Source organism: Hypomesus transpacificus, chromosome 12, assembly GCF_021917145.1.
Source record: "Hypomesus transpacificus isolate Combined female chromosome 12, fHypTra1, whole genome shotgun sequence".
NCBI lineage: Eukaryota > Metazoa > Chordata > Actinopteri > Osmeriformes > Osmeridae > Hypomesus > Hypomesus transpacificus.
This window is the reverse complement of record NC_061071.1, coordinates 2,616,240-2,634,261: the sequence shown is the minus strand read 5'-3', so window position 1 is coordinate 2,634,261 and position 18,022 is coordinate 2,616,240. Positions and strand designations below refer to the sequence as shown.

General features: G+C 45.3%; 1 protein-coding gene across 6 annotated transcripts in view; it reads right to left on the bottom strand.

The window, feature by feature from the left end:
- adarb1a (adenosine deaminase RNA specific B1a) overlaps positions 1 to 15,589 on the bottom strand; it is a 33,320-nt gene extending 17,731 nt beyond the window's left edge. For 2 of the 6 annotated variants that reach the window (XM_047030717.1, XM_047030718.1), the window contains exons 1-2: positions 15,344 to 15,589; positions 9,708 to 9,790 (exon numbers count right to left, since the gene is read on the bottom strand). Coding sequence is in view for 3 of the 6 variants with exons in the window: in XM_047030714.1 (XP_046886670.1) it covers positions 1,081 to 1,180 (100 nt within the window). In the remaining 3 variants the exon portion in view is untranslated. Of the gene's footprint in view, positions 1 to 1,080; positions 2,071 to 2,855; positions 2,906 to 9,707; positions 9,791 to 15,343 lie in introns of those variants that run through there. The other 4 variants (XM_047030713.1, XM_047030715.1, XM_047030716.1 and 1 more) reach the window with 3 other exon arrangements.
- Positions 15,590 to 18,022: the final 2,433 nt, after the last annotated feature.

Here is an 18,022-nt window from a genome sequence, read left to right as displayed (position 1 = left end):
TAATTCCTCGTGGGGCGTATTGGCAAAAAAAGAATAATTGGCCCATTGACTTTTTGAGTGTTTCTCAAAGATAGGCATTTTGCATTAATGTGGGCAAAGTATGCTTCAGAGTTATTTAGTTACTGAAATATTAGCGGCCACAGACAATCATGTCAGCACCCAACGATGCAAGGATATTACGGAAATGACTACAGCACAGAGACATTACTGAGAGCTCCCTGAGATAATCAACAATGTTTGTAGTCCAAAACATACTGAGTAAATGTTCCATTACAATACATTTAATATAATTTGAAGCCTGTTCAATGTTGCTGAATACTAAACAGGATATTTAATAGTCAAATCCCACTGAATCAATTACACTGTAATCCCACTGTGACATCCATCTATCATTTAATAACTACAGTGTATTGTTCAGAAATAACTTCTTCTGTGCCAAATGTCTCTACAAAACAAACTTACAAATGTGTAGAAAAAATCAAATAAAATAAATGGCCAGCCAGTGAGAGATGGTATGGTACTGAGCACAATGACAACTGCTGTTTATCCACTGTGATAAGAGACAAGGACTGCAATATATAGTAAGAGGATGCTTTACGCATGGAGAGCTGCCTGAATTGTAACTCTTATCTGTTCACCTGGCCGGAGGCTCAAACAGCTGCCCTGGCGACTTTTGTCTGGTAGTTCATTAAAGTAGTGTGCTCTAGTATTGTCTCATTTGCAATACATACACTATGCCATGTCTTCACATTACAGTTCATAGCGTTTCAACCGAATGTTTGTTTCAAAAGAGAAATTATAAGTTGCCTTAATGTATGTAATCAACACCACCGGCAGTCAGCAACATTAAAACATGTTTTTCGTCAACTTTGTTCAACATAAGTAGTAGCTCAATCAATAACAAGTCCTTAATCAACAGTTCCTTTGATTGACCAATCTTGAACACATGCATTAAAACTTCAAATAAAAACACACCTTGCTTAAGACGGTGCATAGACCCACAAACAAGAACAATTTCAGTCGCAAACACACACACACGCACACAACTACCAATCCAAAAGAAACGTAATCCTGGGCTACCTTTGCGTTCGGAGCGTTTTTTGCGCCTCCTTTTGAACCTGGTGCGGACGAGGCAGTAATAGGCCCCCGTGCTCTGGGAGCTGTCCAGAAAAAGGGCCATGTCTTGGGGCAGGGTGGCGCTGTGGCGTGGGCTGCTCGCTCTGGAGGGGCTTCTCTGTCCGTGCTGGCCCTTCCTCCGCTTCCTCAGTACTCTGCCAAGCACAGACCCTCCTTCCTTCTTCCCTCCACTACTTTCAGAGGGAGGAGGAGGGGGGAGGGGGGAGGAGAGGCGCGCACGTGGAGGAGGGGTGGGCGCTCCCCCGTACAAAGAGAGGATGGTGCTATCTGGCACATGGGCTTAGCCTGGTAAATGGGGTTCTGTCTCTCTGTCTCTCTCCTACACACACACACACACACACACTACCTCTCCGATGGATTTTTTTTATTTTCCTCTCTCTCTCTCTGGCTCGCTCTCAGTCTCAGCTGTCATCAGCCTCACCAGTCAACTCTTTAATACTGACGCCCGATGCATCACCATGGCGCCAGCCAATCCAGGTGAGGGACCTCCTGACCCGCGGGAGTCCATCCAATTGGCTTGTCAAGGCCGGGGGAGCAGTGCCCCGCCTCCAGGTCACACTCTCCCTTAACACTCGATCTTCCATGGATTTGCTTCACCCACAAACTCACTGAAGCGTAAGCTACGGCGCCGTGCCTTGTGATCGTCAGTGTGACTACAGAGGGAAGCACCCAGAGGTGTCGGGGACTTGGTCCACAGACAGACAGACAGACAGACATACAGACAGACAGATGCTGCGCTTTTGGGACTAGCCTATGTCTGTCGTTCTCCAGACATAGGCTGGCACAAGGGAAACTCAATCCAACCCACAATTTGGACATTCAAATAGAGCAAGAGTACTAAGGACCGTCACTAGCTGGTTTCCTGAGTCAGCAGCCTATTGTAGTCGAAGCAGCCTCACAGCCCCCAGACCACCCAGCCTCCCCCATCTCCTTCCCAAGGCCTCTCTAATCCAGTGGGCAATTACTGTCCCGACACGCACCAGCAGCAGGGAGATTTAGCACCATGTAGCTGCCTGTCTCCACTTAGTGTCCATGGCTCCTATTAGGCATCAGCTAAATCTGGCCACTGGAATTATGAAACCCCTCAACCCTTTAAGAGAGCAAAGGATGGCATGAATAATACATGCGTTTTTTCAGAAGTTATGTTTCGAAAACGAGAAGTGAGAACAAAACAATGTACTTTTGGGCTCCCTCCGTCGTCTTTGTGAGAGATCGTCAACCAATGATGACTATGCGAGCACATGCCCTACAAAACTTAGCATTATACCAGCTATGGGTGACCACTTGAGTTGGTCAAAATTAAATACAACCCAGGTCAAATCCTGATTTTGTATTGCCTTACAAATTTGAGTTCATCAATAATAAGGCAATGCCCCAAAATAACTGCTGAAAAGGTCCTTTGCTTCCCCCTGGTGAACACAATGTAGAACTACAACTACATTGAGTGCAGTCTTCAATATTTTGAAGATAGTGGGAGTTCTAGATACACAACAACCCGGAATACTAAATGTGTTGCTATCACACCATTTTTTAAGCTTGAGTAGCGTCATGGGCATGTCTTAAAATGATACTATGCTGTTTGAGGTATGCTGTTGAGTAAGACAACAGTACTGTTGAGTTTCATAGGTCACACTGCCTCCTAGTGGAGGAGAGTTGGAAGAGGTTATCCATAATTCGATTTAAAAATGAGCACCAAGAGAATAAGAAACTAAGTGTACCGTGCTAACTGCTGCTGTTGGGTGTGTGGAAACTTGATGGCAACAGTGATCTGGGGGGAAAAAAGAACACAAAACAGGAGGATAATTTGCTAATCTTTTGCGACACTTTTGAAACGTGCAGTCGTAAAGAGAGGTTCACACTCAGCATAAAACTTTTGAATAGTAACTACGCTTACACCTCTCTAAACAACAAGAAGACCTAAACCTGTTATTTGTTGCCTCACACAGAACCATTTCCACTACGGTAATTGTTTATGCCTATTTTACAGATGGAGACCATTGTGGAGGTATGTAGTATCACCTTACAACCTGTAGATGGAGCCCTTGACTTGTTTAAGATCAGATGGTTCTGAACTTCATTCCTGTTACTGTTGTCATTTCTTTCAAGCCCTCAATTACAGTGACCTTACTGGGTGAGGCCTGCTCGACAGGAAACCAGAGGCTAAAATACTAGGATTGAAAATGAAAATACAAAGTTACTGAGATACAGGACTATATAGTCAAGTGATTTATCTATAATGTGCACATTTATCAACTACGTAGTAGTCATGAAAAGTCCAATTTGAAGCACTGACAGAAAAAATTGAAAAATATCTAAAACAATCAGGAAAACAGCAAAAGATGATATCCTTTTTAGACATTGAGAACCCAACATCCAACGGATTCAAACCTGAAACCCACAAGCTGTCATGTTCATGTGATCCGTGTCATCCAGCAACACAACAGCCCCTCACCCCAGACACTGAACACTACGCAGGAAAAGCACTTCAAGTACAAATTCATTCGGAACGTCCTTTGCAGCTATAACAGCTTCAACTCTTCTAGGAAGGTTTTCCACAAGGTTCAGGAGTGTGTTTATGGGAATTTTAGACCATTCTTCCAGAAGTGCATTTGTAAGGTTAGACAGATGTTGGACGAGAAGGCCTGGCTGGCAGTCTCTGCTCTGATTCATCCCAAAGGTGTTTTATGGGGTTGAGGTCAGGACTCTGTGCAGGCCAGTCAAGTTCTTCCACACCAAACTCACTCATCCATGTCTTTATGGCCCTTACTTTGTGTACCTGAATTCAATGATTTGGATAGCTGAGGGAATACTTAAGGCAATATAGTGTATCTGATAATACACATTTATTTATGTGTACAATATTGTAGTGATTGAGAGCCTACGTTATGCGTTATCTCGTTGAGTGTTTCCACAGTCTGAAAATACAGAACAAAATCAAAGGATGGTATAATTTATCATACATTGTTTCGGTTCAAGTGATCCCTTAAAACATGCCGCCTATTCATTATACAGCCACGGATACTCTTTCATCCATAGCAGCCATTCAGTTTTTTTCGCTTTGTAGATGTTCAAGAGGACCGACAGCAGTAAGTCTTTCCTTGCCTCTCTCTATCTTTCTATCTCTCTCACACACACACACATCTGCATGCAGGTCCCATCAATACTTAGACAGCGTAATCAGTTACTGGTGCCAGACAGATCATTTCATCTGGCTGTGCATCACTACGCAGGGAGAGAGTAATGAGAGCCCCCTCCTCTGTTCCGAGGACAGGCTCCTCACCCAGAGCCGCAGCAGAAGTGAGGAGGGCTCATTTGGCACGCTACTGTCAGAGGTGTAATCGCGTATTGCTTCCTCCCAATTTCACCCAAACAGGGGTTTGAAACTGGGTCTTCGGACCTCCGAACGCGACCCCCACCTCGACAAACACCACTTTAACCAGCTGCACCACCAAAAAGCTAGCTCTTCAATGGCGCAGGTGGTTGGTATTGATACTGAGGGATTGAGTTTCATCAATTCAGCTTGGTTAACACCAGCGATTTCATTTTCGTGTTTCGTGGAGAATATTTAGATGTAGCTTCCGCATATGGAACACGGGGAAAATGTACACTATAGTGAACTAGCCTTCATGCAAATGATTCAGGAGAGAAAAATCTTGATGTTCTGTAGGGGAGGTCAGATGCAAAGTGTGTGGTAATGGTGGTATTTGTGGGACTGATACTGCTGTAGGTCTTAAAATCAAACCACAGGGTTTCCCGCAGCACTTTGCAGCTAAGGCGGCCGCCTAAGCAACACACGCCTGCCGCCCTTACAACGTAGTAAAAAAACGAAATAAATAAAATATTTATAGCGATATGCGCCTCGTTACTCTGTCCTGTTTTCTCCCTTTCATTCCAAACCGTGACCAACGCCAGTCTCCCTTCTCTGCAGGACACAGTAGTCTACATTAGTCTATCGCACAAACTAGCCCCCAGGTCTGACGGCAAACCCCACCCTACCACCTTAACTCACATATTATCGGCGGGAAAACCCTGAATCACATGCGCCAAAAAGGAGCGTCACAGAAAGACTGCGTATCCTGACCTTGGAACAAGGTCCCCTTTGTTCACAACAACAACAGGGAGGTAGCATTTTGGCACAGCTTGAAATTTCCACTACATATAATCAACAGTGTAACACTGCGCATCCAAAACAACATGTCTTTTTCTTTCCCGCTCTCTCCCTCTCAGGAGGAAAGGGCCTGCGATGGTGGAGGCTTCTGCTCTGTCTGGAGCCCCTGGAAGACACTCGCTCCTCTGAACCTGACAGAACACAGCCTGTTTTTCACGCCCAGATCGAGAGTGGGGTGAGCCGTCACCAGGTTACTTATGAAAATCCAAAGTCAACTCTGAGATCCAGCCAGGAAAAACCACCCAGGGAGGATAGACCTGAGGCAGCCTGCCTGCCCGACTACATTCCTGCAGGGAAACAGTGAAACCAAGCATGGATTACACAAACAGCCCTGTCTCCAACTTCATCTACGTCTGGTGAGATCAGACTAGCGTGCTCTTGTAAACATTGTATGTAAATACACATTCACGCCAACAGACTTAATTCAGGAGACACTTTGACGAACACAGTCCAGAAGACAACGTCTAAATGCTTCAACAAAATCGGAAACTACAGTCGCAAACCTACAGACCTGCTTCGGCTATAGTTAACCCACTGAACCATAAGGCACATACACTAACTGGCACACCATATTGTGTGTACTCCACATTCCTCTACAGTGTAGGTCTGCATGGGCATCCTGTACGTTGGGGGGTTGGGGATAGAAAGAACAGATGGTCTTTCCGAGGTTGAAAAAAGCAGGACCAGGCAGGAGATTACAACAAGGTTGCATGTCACCTGATCAGGGGATTGGCTGGGAAGGACAATAATCCAGATCGAATGAATGTGTCCAGATGAGGAACACACAATTGGTTTCACAGTGTGCGTGTGTACATGAGCGGGTGTGACTGGTCACCGCATCACGGCTCATACTTCATATCATGATGTCCTACAGAGAGAACTGTTAGAGTTATTTTCTTTCCGGAACTTTAAGGTGGTCTTCCACGGATGTCTGACACACAGCTGTAGTCAGAAACGCCCTGGACTGAAAACCTCTACTCAGACAATCAGCAGTGTGCACAGTCAGGAGTTTGAACTTCCTCTGCTTCTTCCCAGCATCGTCCTGAGAAAACAGACTGTCCCCTCGGACTGCCCCCCCCCCGACTGCTTACTTACCTCAGTCAATAATACAAGCCAACCCGTCGGTCGCACATTCAGCATATTACTCTCTGCTGGCACGGCCACTTGCATAGAGACGGACGTTTTCTAACAGGGTAAGAGACACACTGCATCGAGCGGTCTCAGTATCAGTGTAATTCAACCGGGCCCTGGGGAACTATTCAGTGTAGTGGTCATAAAGATAAAAGCCCCGGGAAAAAATGAAAGGTTGTGTGTGTGGAAGCCTGATAAGACGGACAAGGAGCCTGACTTCCCTCTGAACAAGGCCGTTGTCTCCGAATTGGACAGTCCATCATGGGAGGTGAGCGATGAGACGGCCAGGCCGGAAGATGCTTGTTTTCACTTGAACAGTATACACTTATACATGCATATTGTTTTATCCACACACATGTACACCCTAGCACACTCACTGAAGGACTAGATATGTACACACCCATGGACTGTTAGAATGAGACACCAGGGAAACCCTTGGGCTGTCTTTAGTGACCCCACAGCTGCGCAAACAGTCCAGAGAAAACAAATGTGCAGAAAGATGACCGTGTCTAAAATGCTAGCTGACTTAGCATGTGTGGTGTGTGATTCAGGGCCGGAGGCGAGGGTAAAGCACCAGAAAAGCCCCTGCTGGACAGCTGTCAAGCGACCTGCCCTCCCTCCTCTGGCCAGGCCCGGCCCGGCTCCAACACCTACAAGCTCCAACTGGAGGCCCATCTGTAACAAAGATGCTGCTGCTACAGGGTCTGAGACGCTCCCCTCTCCCCTCCATCCCTTCGTCTGCCCCGACGCCTGCAGCTCCGATGGACGCATCTGCACTCTAGTCACACCCTCCCCCTTTCCCTCTCTCTCTCCCCCCGCCATCGCCCTCGGGGGGGCTTCCGGCGGGTTTCTCTCGCACCTCTCACGCCACAGAAGCCTCCCGCCAGCTGAGGACTGGCCACCGGTAGGCGGAGGGTTCGGCAGACGCTTGTTCCCCGTGCGACCGCGGCCCACGGCGCCGCCAAGGGAGAGCGGCAGCCAAACAGCGGGACGGGGCGAGAGACAATCCTATTGGAGCCCCGGGCGTTCCAGGAAGGAGATGGACGGAATGCACTGCCAGTCCAGGAAGGGACGCGAGCGTGAGGGCGTGTGGGGTTTCAATCTGCTCTGTCAAAGCATACCCCCGGTTGCTGCACCTCGAGAAGTGATGAAACGTGACAGAGAGCAGCAGAGGAAACGCTGAATCTTGACAGGAACACGGCTTCGACGCTGGCCTGGTTTTCTGCGCGGCGTCGGCTTGTACAACGCGTCGCATTTCATGTTGCGCTCCCGCTTTGCTTTGACCTGCCGGCTGTTCTGATGCACAAGTGTGACATTGCTGTTGTGCTGCTCCGTCACAAACCACATCACCAGCGTGGGACATTGACGAGAGGACAAATTCCGGGAAAGTGAATCATCACAGAGGAGAGGGAGGTCAAATCTACAGACAAGAGCACGGATCAACCAATCAGTCCATTTGAGCAAATCTGGTCAGTTTCTTTAACAATAACCCTGTAACGTCTCCTTGAGTAACTGAGACAAGATGACACCCAGTCATCGTAGAAGTGACCTATGTTGTCGATACTGATGGTCCTTCTGTAAGCGAAGGAGGAACAGTGAACTACAATAACTGTTTCCCAAAGAGAACCGTCGAGAACATTCAGCACTTCTTTCGAAAGGGACACTCGACAGGGTGGGTCTCTTGTCAACTGTCATCTATTACGACACTACTTCAAGCAGGGTTATTGTATTGAGCAACAGTGGAATAAAATGACTTGTACGGAGCTTGAATGAACAAGATTCACTGCAACTGGAGGCAGCTATGGAGGAGCTGAGATCAATCCCCCCGTCAGACAGAGCACGAAGCCTCTTAATCACGGTGAGATCAGCTGGGAGAGTCACCCAGAGGCTGGGGGAGACGAGTCAGGTTCTCTCATCATCACTGTGTGTGTGTCTGTGGACACAACACCACCGAAGGCACCAGTGACTAATGCCACGCACAACACACACACACACACGCACAGACATGCACACATGCCCGCAGGCACACACACACTCAGCAGTAGCGGGGGTAGAAGGGGTTATGCAGTGAGTCAGCTTTACCCAAATGGCCATAGGGTGGGCTGTGTGGCCTTCGAGACAGCAGCAGATGATCACCTTGACAGATGGGGCACAAGGTGCGTGGGGGGGGACTGCTATACCCAACCTGGCTATGGGTAGGTAGGCTGGCACAGACCATCCTCACCACATGATACATGTGATGATCACATGTGTAGTGAATGAGTAATAAGATACTGTAGGTGCGTCCTAATGGGCCATTGCAGCAGGGTAATCCACCATGTGCTCCACACCAGCCAGTGACAGTATGGTAACAGACGGCCGGAACTCAATTGTATTTTTGACCTGGCTGAGGCTTATTAAGATGCTTTTATTAGCATACCTTCAGCTCCCCGAAGCATAATCAAAGAGGTTATAGCCATCGATCCGACTACGACAAAGTCTTAATCAAAGCAACCCTGAATTACAGCACAGCACAGAGCACTCAGCACATGAAAGACACACATTTTCGTCCTCTCTGAACGTGAAAGGGGATTTCTTCCTTTCATCGTTCCTTATGGGCTAGTCATTTGATAAACATAGACTTAGCTACTCCAGAGAAAATTGAAATCAGTCTTGATCCTTTACATTTTTACACATGAAAGAGCTTGAGGAACAATGAATCAGCAAGCTCCGATTTATTCTTGGGAGAATCCTCGGGGCTGAAAAAGCCAAATAGGTGCTTATTTATTTTTTAAACCCTTGAGAATAACGTGTCATCTCTCATCACCGTGATGTTGCAGCTTGGTTTTTCTGTGAAAGATTTAAAACAAGCGCTCTCAGCTGATGTATAGTCATTATGGAACATTCTGGAACAATACTATGAGAAACACATAGCACAGTAGTACACACACCTGTTTGTATGTTTTTCCATGTGCCAGTAAGACATATTATTTTGAGGAAAAAATGAGCTGTACAATAACCTTTTGTAATGAAGCTTCAAACACAATCTAATACCACCCAAAAATGTCTCGTGTACGAATGTGCATTGGCCAACAAAAAACAACAACTAGGTTACTGAATTGGGAGCCTGAAATCGCTGTAAATAATTGATACAGCATACATAACTATATATGATCTGCTCCTAGCTACCAAGAGCTCCATCTTCCTCCTATATCAGTCTCTCTCATGCAAATCTGGGCAGTGAGGGCAGCAACCTTCAACACAAATCTACAGATTAGACCTCACTACTTACAGTGTTGGAGAAGAACTGGAGCAGGATGATGGATCAGGGTCAGGGCTCATTAGGCTTCACACTGCTGCGTTACTAGCTCACCCCTGCAGAAGAAAAACAACACACACACACACAGGTCAGGTCACGGACAGACCGGTCTGAGAAGAAGACGACCCCCTCTGGCCCCTCGCCTATGTACACACACACACAAACCAGGGGTCAACGGGAGGTTAGGGCGGCTACGTTGAGGTGGCTCAAGGGCGTTTCACACAGCTAAATGGGTATTTGGCGATTTTAATCAAGCCGTTGAAATTGGGCCACGTTAATGAGAGGTGCCAGGAATGTCGCGTGCTAACGACTCTGGCTCCTAGCCTACTGAACCCAAGTAAGGATGCAGGCCCGAGGACCACAGCTTCAGAACCTAACGCTGGTGTGACAGGCCACATATCAGAACGTGCAGCTGAATAAGGGTACAAGTACAAATCTGCTGGTTCTTTTTCTCACTGACAGTAGCTGTATGATCACAGTGTTAACCAGGCCTAAGCAGCTGGTAGCTGGGCTCGGGAAGTCGGGAACAGACCACATCAGTTCCACTGGTCCCAGTGACCTAATTACATCCCGCCACTGCCAAATTGGGTCGACACCCGAAGAACTATTCCAGAACTACTGAGCGTAATTCAGTATATACCGTATCATACTGTATGTAGAGTAGAAGAGATTACGGTAGATTGGGTTCTTGGATACAGCAGGGTTTACGTTTACATTTAGTCATTTAGCAGACGCTGTTATCCAGAGCGACTTACAGTAAGTACAGGGACGTTCCCCCCGGTGCAAGTAGGGTGAAGTGCCTTGCCCAAGGGCACAACGTCATTTGGCAGCCTGGAATCAAACCGTCAACCTTTTGATTTGTAGCCCGATTCCCTAACCGCTCAGCCATCTGTTGTGCTTCATAGCGTCCTGGTACCAGCAACAGAGCGTGTGTACGCGAGGAAGAGGACGAAGAAGGGAAAGAAACAGAGAGACGGAAAAAGAGAGAGAACAGAAAGAGAGAAAGATGCAGAGAGATGCAGATGGACAATGCAGAAAAGAGAGAGACAGAGAGAGAGAGACAGAGAGACAGAGAGACAGAGAGAGAGAGAGAGAGAGAGAGAGAGAGAGAGAGAGAGAGAGAGAGAGAGAGAGAGAGAGAGAGAGAGGGATGATGGGAACGAGAAAGATACGAGTCAGGAGTGCAGTGAAAAGAGGCAGCTCATTTTAAAAGACCCCATTTTAGGAATTCCACTGCGCTGATATGGCTATGGATCATGAGCTAATAGGATAAGGAATATTTCCACTGAGAGAGGACAGCTTAGAAAGCCCCCAGTAGTTCTTGTAATCAATAAGACACCGCTAAAGTCTCCCTCTGCAGTGTATGGGGGACAGACTCACAAAATCAGCATCTAGAGATGTTCGATGAACTGTTTCAACGGTGGGGGTGAAGACTGACGTCAGCAGCTCAGCCAACTCACATCCTCAGTTTGCCCCCACACAATCTACTGTCATCAACAACACACACACACACACTGCGGAGAACACATGCTCCCTCTGGCCTCCTGCCTTAAACGCCTCAGTGTGTGTGTGCAAGTGTGTGTATGCAAGACTGCACTGCATGTGTGTATGTGCACGTTGGTAGGAAGGTAAAGATGATAGGGCATCACATGGAGGGCTGATAAATGATTGAGCAGATAGAATCTGAGTGTTGGGGGATCTGTTTAATAAGCTCGGGGTCTCTCGGCCCTGTCGGTACCTCTATCAAAGAGCTGGCTTATGAATCATTGAAATACAGCAACAGGAGCACAACCGGACCTTACAGGACCTCTCCAAGACCTCCAAATAAGAACAAAACCAGTCATGCAGATGGGAACTGATCTGCACTGACTGAAACATTGTGCGCAGTGAAGCGTCGAAACAGAATACAGCACCAAGCACGTGTAGCCTTACCCCAAAAAACACACATATTCTATCGATATTCATCCACCATGTGCACGCGACAAAAAAACCACACTCCACAGAGATTTTTTCTCATATATCTTGACCTGCTAAAACGATATAGCTTCAGAGGTGCCTTTCTCTGTGAATTATTATTCAGTGAATGAATAATAATTTTTTAATTCACCTTTTTAAAAATACATCTTCATCTGCTTTCACTCTAAAGCTTTAGCTTTGCCTTCTTCGGGTGGGATGGTGCTACAAGTCAGGGCTCATTACAAAGGCTGTCCCTGGAAGCCATGGGGACGCATGGAGTTCACACCTACTCAAAGAGAGCCACACTGCTCTAACAACAAGCTAGTCATCACTCAGATCCCTGAAATACAACTTGGTTTATTTCACCTCAAAATACCACTTCAGGATGGAATGACACTTGAATCAGAATGGAGTAATTGCTAGTTTTTCTAAGTTGAAATATAGCCTTAAAGGAAAGACAGGGTGGAAGTCAGCAGTCGGTCCACTCGTTCGGCTCTCTCCCCACTGCACTCCAACAGAGCTAATATTAGCCTTTGTGATTGCCTCAAATACGGAGAGCTCTCTTGCTTTCTCTCCCTATTAGCAAGTTAATGAAGGCCAGCCTCTAGAGTGGTAAATCACTCTATTTTAAATAATGGCTCAGAATAATGCAAAAAGACATGTTTGCAAATTGGTTTAATGTCATCATTGCTATTCCATTCAGCATGTTGGCCCTTCAAGCACCCATCATGGTGAGTTTTTCCTCTGAAGCACTCTTGTTGTGTCTTTTTTTGTGACATACTGTACTTCGCCTCACGGCTGGAGCATAATCCACACGTGCTGTGGAGGGTGGACTAGACCGCCACGCTGTGATCGTACCAATCTGGGAGGAGAGGCGGGCGACCTCCTAAGCACAGCCCTCCCTGCGTTCAGCCATCAGACGCTCTCCTCCCTGCTCTGGAGATAAGGCCTCTGCTTTTGTCCCCGTATAAGCAGCGGGACACTGTCATCAAGATTTTGGAAAAGCTGCACTCTCATCCCTACTGCTCCTCTGCACGCCTGTCGCTATCTCTCTCACTTCCTCTACCTCGCTCTCTTTTTCTCCCTCTTCCAAGTTTCCTCCAGCGCAGATTACAGTCGTAATTCCCCTTCCCTCTCTCCGCAACTTTCGTTCTTCTGCAGACAGTGTGTTCCTCGTTCCTCTCTCTCACTTACAAGATCACTTCAGGAGGGTGTATGTGGTGTGTGTGGGGGGGGGGGCAACCAGATGCCATCAAACATCATGATAAGAATCACTCATACAGTACAATACAGGGTGCAGTATCCGTCACTTTGCAATACCACAGAGGAAGCACTTTTTCACCTTCAATTTCAAGTCGGTGGCCGATGTCTGACAAAGTATGCTCACAAGAACAGCAGCTCTCATTACTTATTGAGAGGGATTTGCAGGTTTCAAACTTTTTATTAAACGCCATTTAAGCATGAGTGGTTCTGTGACAGAGTGGTTCTGCAGCGAGGTTTTTCATCGCGGTTGTGTTCACTTGCTGCACTGTGCTACTATCGGAGCGAGAATGGAAAAGGTTGTAATGGGCTGACACACCCAAAATACAAACCCCTGACGTCACCTCGACACTATAAATACTCCAGTGACTTCAGCTAAATAAATCTTAAGAGTGGTGTGAAAATGACTAACCTGCCTTCACAATGTGTTCACCCTTACAATGTGATGTACATTGTAGCTGCAAGGTTCCTAAAGTTCACATACGGAATCATTTGGTAGATCAATAAAGAAATAACACAATGTTGTTTTTCTTCAACACAAAGTGCTGACGAATGTGAATGGTCTTTAATCCTTAAGCGCTATGCTGTCCAGTGACATGTCCTCCAATGAGAAGCCTCAGATAAACGATGACCAACTCTGCATTAGGGGGGAACTGGCTTACGTCAGGTCCCCAAGACAAACATATTAGTTAGTCTGCAATGGGATTCACCACTAGCTCTCCTAAATCCTTAACCTCCCGTTCGGACTGCCCATCTTTGCCTCTTAATCCCTGTTAGTCCCTTGTCCACTAAATCCCTGGGTTCTACAATCATTCGTTTGTATATCAGATGCTGTGGACTGCATTAAAGGGGATTAAACAGAACCAAATCTAGGTGGTGGCACTCTGGAAAAGGTCATAGTGCACAATTGAATCATTTGTATATTTCTTTCCTTGTATTAGGCATTTTCCGTGAATTTGTTGTGGGCTAAAGTACATCATGAGTACAGTCTTCTCTTTTACAAAATTGCTGGTAACGACCATGCAGTAACCAATACAACCCTTTTCAAAACACACACTTGACCAACCATTTTCTCAAGTCTGCTCTTTAGTTCTATTTGTGTACATATACATGCAATTACTTGCTTGGCCATCTGCAGAAGATGAAATAAAATGCCTGTGGCAATCTGAACAGAACAATACTGAGGCTGCGTCCTGTGTTTTTAAGTAATTGACTCAAAACATATATATTTTTTATAATAGACTCAGCAGCATTCCAGGTCATTTGATTGAGTGCATCTTGCTGTGGCATGTGTTGCAGGTTCATGGGGTTACGTGTGTTGATTAGACATACGTAAGCTAAACAATGGATACAGAGACATGTAACATTTTGTTATTACTACATTTTGTTTGTTAATTGAGTGCAATTTGGGCCTGCATTCAGAATGCATCAAAGACAGTATGTTGTCTTTTTGTGTTTTTGAATGACCTCTATGATATTTCTATGAAGTTTCATCAATTCTGCAAAACAAAAACAAGGTAATAAACTGCTTGTCACATTAGACAGTGTGCATAGATCACTGTCCTTGATCGTGCATCACACGCCCAATAGTCAATAAGCATGTTGGTTGCCAGAAGCACATTTCGTCAAAATGACAAACAGAAAGGGCATCGATTCTTGTCCACAGAACTATTTGTTTTACCTTTATTTAGTTAGTTGAACTTCCACTGCCCACGTCAACTGACGTTTTTTTTCCTCCAAACATGAGTGAACATCATCTCTGTTTGACATTTATGGAGGTGATGTGTTAAAAATTGAAATGTTAAAATAGCTTACTTCTTCTTTTGAAGTGAATATGTTGAATTAAGTTCTTCAATCTTTAAAGTGCAAAGGTGATTTTTCAAATGGTGCTTGATGCTGATTCTAAAAATAAACACCAAATAATTATTTAATGGTCTTTAAAGACCATCTGGCTTGAAACGTTGTAGTCTTAAAATTAACATTTTGATTAACTAAGTTTACCTGGCTGTACTAGGACGACCAGATGTCTTTAACAGCATCCTATATGTAACAGTAATTGTCAAAGACTTACTGGTTTCTGTGTTGTTTTTTGAGTGTGAAACTGTAATTGAATAAAATTATATATGCAACTGATGTTTGCATTAAATAAATTAATATACAGAAACAGCGCATTAGGTCGGAGCCACACTAGTAACTGGAGCAATAATGTCTGAAATACGCTCAACTCGAATGGTGAATGTGTAAAACGAAATAAAATGATAATTCAAGAGCATGCGGCGGTGCAGCCTAAAATTCATATATCTTCTGAGGCGCTATTTAAGGAGCCACTGGTCGTGAAAGACCCAGAATTACTGTTCATACGTCAATGAAAAATCGGATTCATTAGTACTCACGGTATCGGTTTGCGGAAAGGATATATTCTTAACAGAACCTGGTGAATTGTCTCTTGTCCAACGTTGTATTGCGCTCACGACTCGTTTGACAGCTCTAGCTGACGGTCGCTTTCCGTACGCTGGATAGGATATCACGAGATCCAACAATGGTGGTAAATGGGTTAGCTGCTTGCCAAAATAACCTACGCAGCGAGCGAAATAAAAACTACTGCATTCATTGGGTAAGGAATCGTTAGAACAGGGTTCCTCCGTCGATATTTATCATAATGCATTATGGTCGAAAGCAGCCCTTTCTGATTGGATAAAAAAAAAGAGGTGGAAACAAGTATATGAAGCGAGATTGGCGCATTACGCGTTGACAAGGGACCAGGAAACGGTGATTGGACATAATCATCCTTATTTTGAAGGCATACTGTTTATTGCCATGTGTAACCCACACAATTATTGTACACACTATTACCTATAAATGTGTGTATTTGTCAACTCAGCGTGAAGCCTCCTAACAAGATTCAGGTGCTGCTTTGATAGGCAACCTGCAGCAGACCAAACGTCACCATAAATTGGCTAACAATCTATTGGCTACATTTTCAAACAATGGATGAATTCAAAATTAACTAAGATTTATGATACGTTGTGTGCTTGATTTCTATCCTCGCTGCTCAGTCATTAACGGTTCCCCACGGCACTGTTCTGAACTGTAAATCCTGAATAGAAAACATGTAGGCTTATGTAGCAATCTGAATTTGTTTTTGCTGGAGAAACACTAAATCTGTCTGCTGGTCGACAGGGTGCTACGTCTAGGAACACAACCCATTCTGAACACATTTATGTGTATACAAATGTGCACACTGACACATATGGCATTGTTTATTTGACATAGTAGGGAAGGTACTTTCAAAGAGATCTACACTATCTATAAAATCCACGAAAAAAAATAATTAACTCTTAGGCAAAACTGAAACATCTGGAAATAATACCAGGTGTTGTTTTAGCATTGCTGTCTATCCTTGTAACATGGATAAATTAGGACTCAGAGGAAACTCATTACATTTTTAATAGGTCAGATATTCCTCTCAAGCATCATCTCCAGGAAGAGAGAGCCAAGCACTTCTAAGGTTGACTCACAGACACGTCAGCTGTTTGCCAACATGGGGACGGTAACTTCGAAATGTAAGCAACAAAATTCAAATCAATAAACAGTTAATTGGTTTATATGTGAACTAATATCATTCTACATGGTGTGGAATGATCCCAGGCAGACACAGACACTGCTGCTACAAGACACTGACTCAGCTCTGCTTTCGTAGACAGCTGATTGTCAGGTTGGCCAATGTGCCAGTAGTAAGCCCAGACTGCAGGGAATACACCTCTGTCCACACCAAACAGCACACTCATATAGGTGTCTGCTCTATGGGATTCTATTAAAAGGGTGCCCTCTGCCTTACCATCAATGACTCACTTCCCACATTCTGAAGACTGCATCTTACAACTGGGTTGCCAAGCCAGAATGTGCTTCGAATCTGCCATCATCTCAACTCCAGGGACAGGAGCATCTCTCTGTCAGGGGGTGCAGCTACATTCGCAGCAGAAGAAGAACAAGCCTTCATTACCAAAGCCTCCCTTGTGTCAGGAGTGAATAATGCTGCCTGTTCTCCTCATTAGTAACTAGTGGGCATCTGTGTGGTACAAGGACCATGATCAAATAGGCCCACAGACAGACCCATGAGTCATACATAAGAAATAGAGCTAAGTAGGGCAAAAAATACTTGAAAATCAGATAAAGACACTAAAGCATCCTTTCTTCCTTGGCTATCTACAATCTGCTCTGGAGATGGAGTTCTAGAAGTTTCTTTTTTTTTTCAAACAATGCAATTGCTGCATTACCAGTACTACAATATATTTTCCAGATTAACATCAGAAAATTCCTCACTGAACACTTTGCAATAACATAATTACATCACTGTTCCACTAAGCAGTCAGACTTGTCAATAACCAATGTAGCCAGATACGTGTTCCACCCTCCAAAATTGATTAGTTTGGCAGCGATGTGTTCTATAGTTATATTTTGATGCCCATTATTGACATCCTTGGGTTGGGGAGAGAGGCGGACAGAGGGAGGAGGGACAGAATAAAAGGGTGTAAGGGTGAGGGGCCATCCAGCATAGACCCGAGGGCTCGGGCCTGGAATAGGGGCAGCGAGATGTGGCCGTAGCACTGATCAAGCGCACCCGTTTCCTCACACATCACCAGGCCCACAGCACCAGCACGCGCTTGCTCACCTTCGAGCCTTCAGTTGGAGAGCCACTAGACAAGTCTCCCACGCTGGCAGAAATATCTGGGTATTTTTAAGTTTAACAGCCTTATCAGGGATGCCTTATTAGATGCAGTGTATGTGGAAGTTGATAGTATAACATTTGGACACTGTAAACAGACATTGTAAACACACAACGGAAATCCCATGTCTCCCATTAGCCCTGAGTGTAAGACTGTCTCTTATCTATGCAGATATGGAGGGCAGAATGCCCTTTTACGTGTGGAGGGGTGTGCACTGCTGAGCTCTGATTACTTCTCACCCAACACTCATCTTCCCCCCCTATCATGCATTATTAATGGCCTCTAATGGTCCAAGCCAGAGCTGAAGCTATTGATTGTTTTTCCCCCCCCCTTCAATTCAATTGA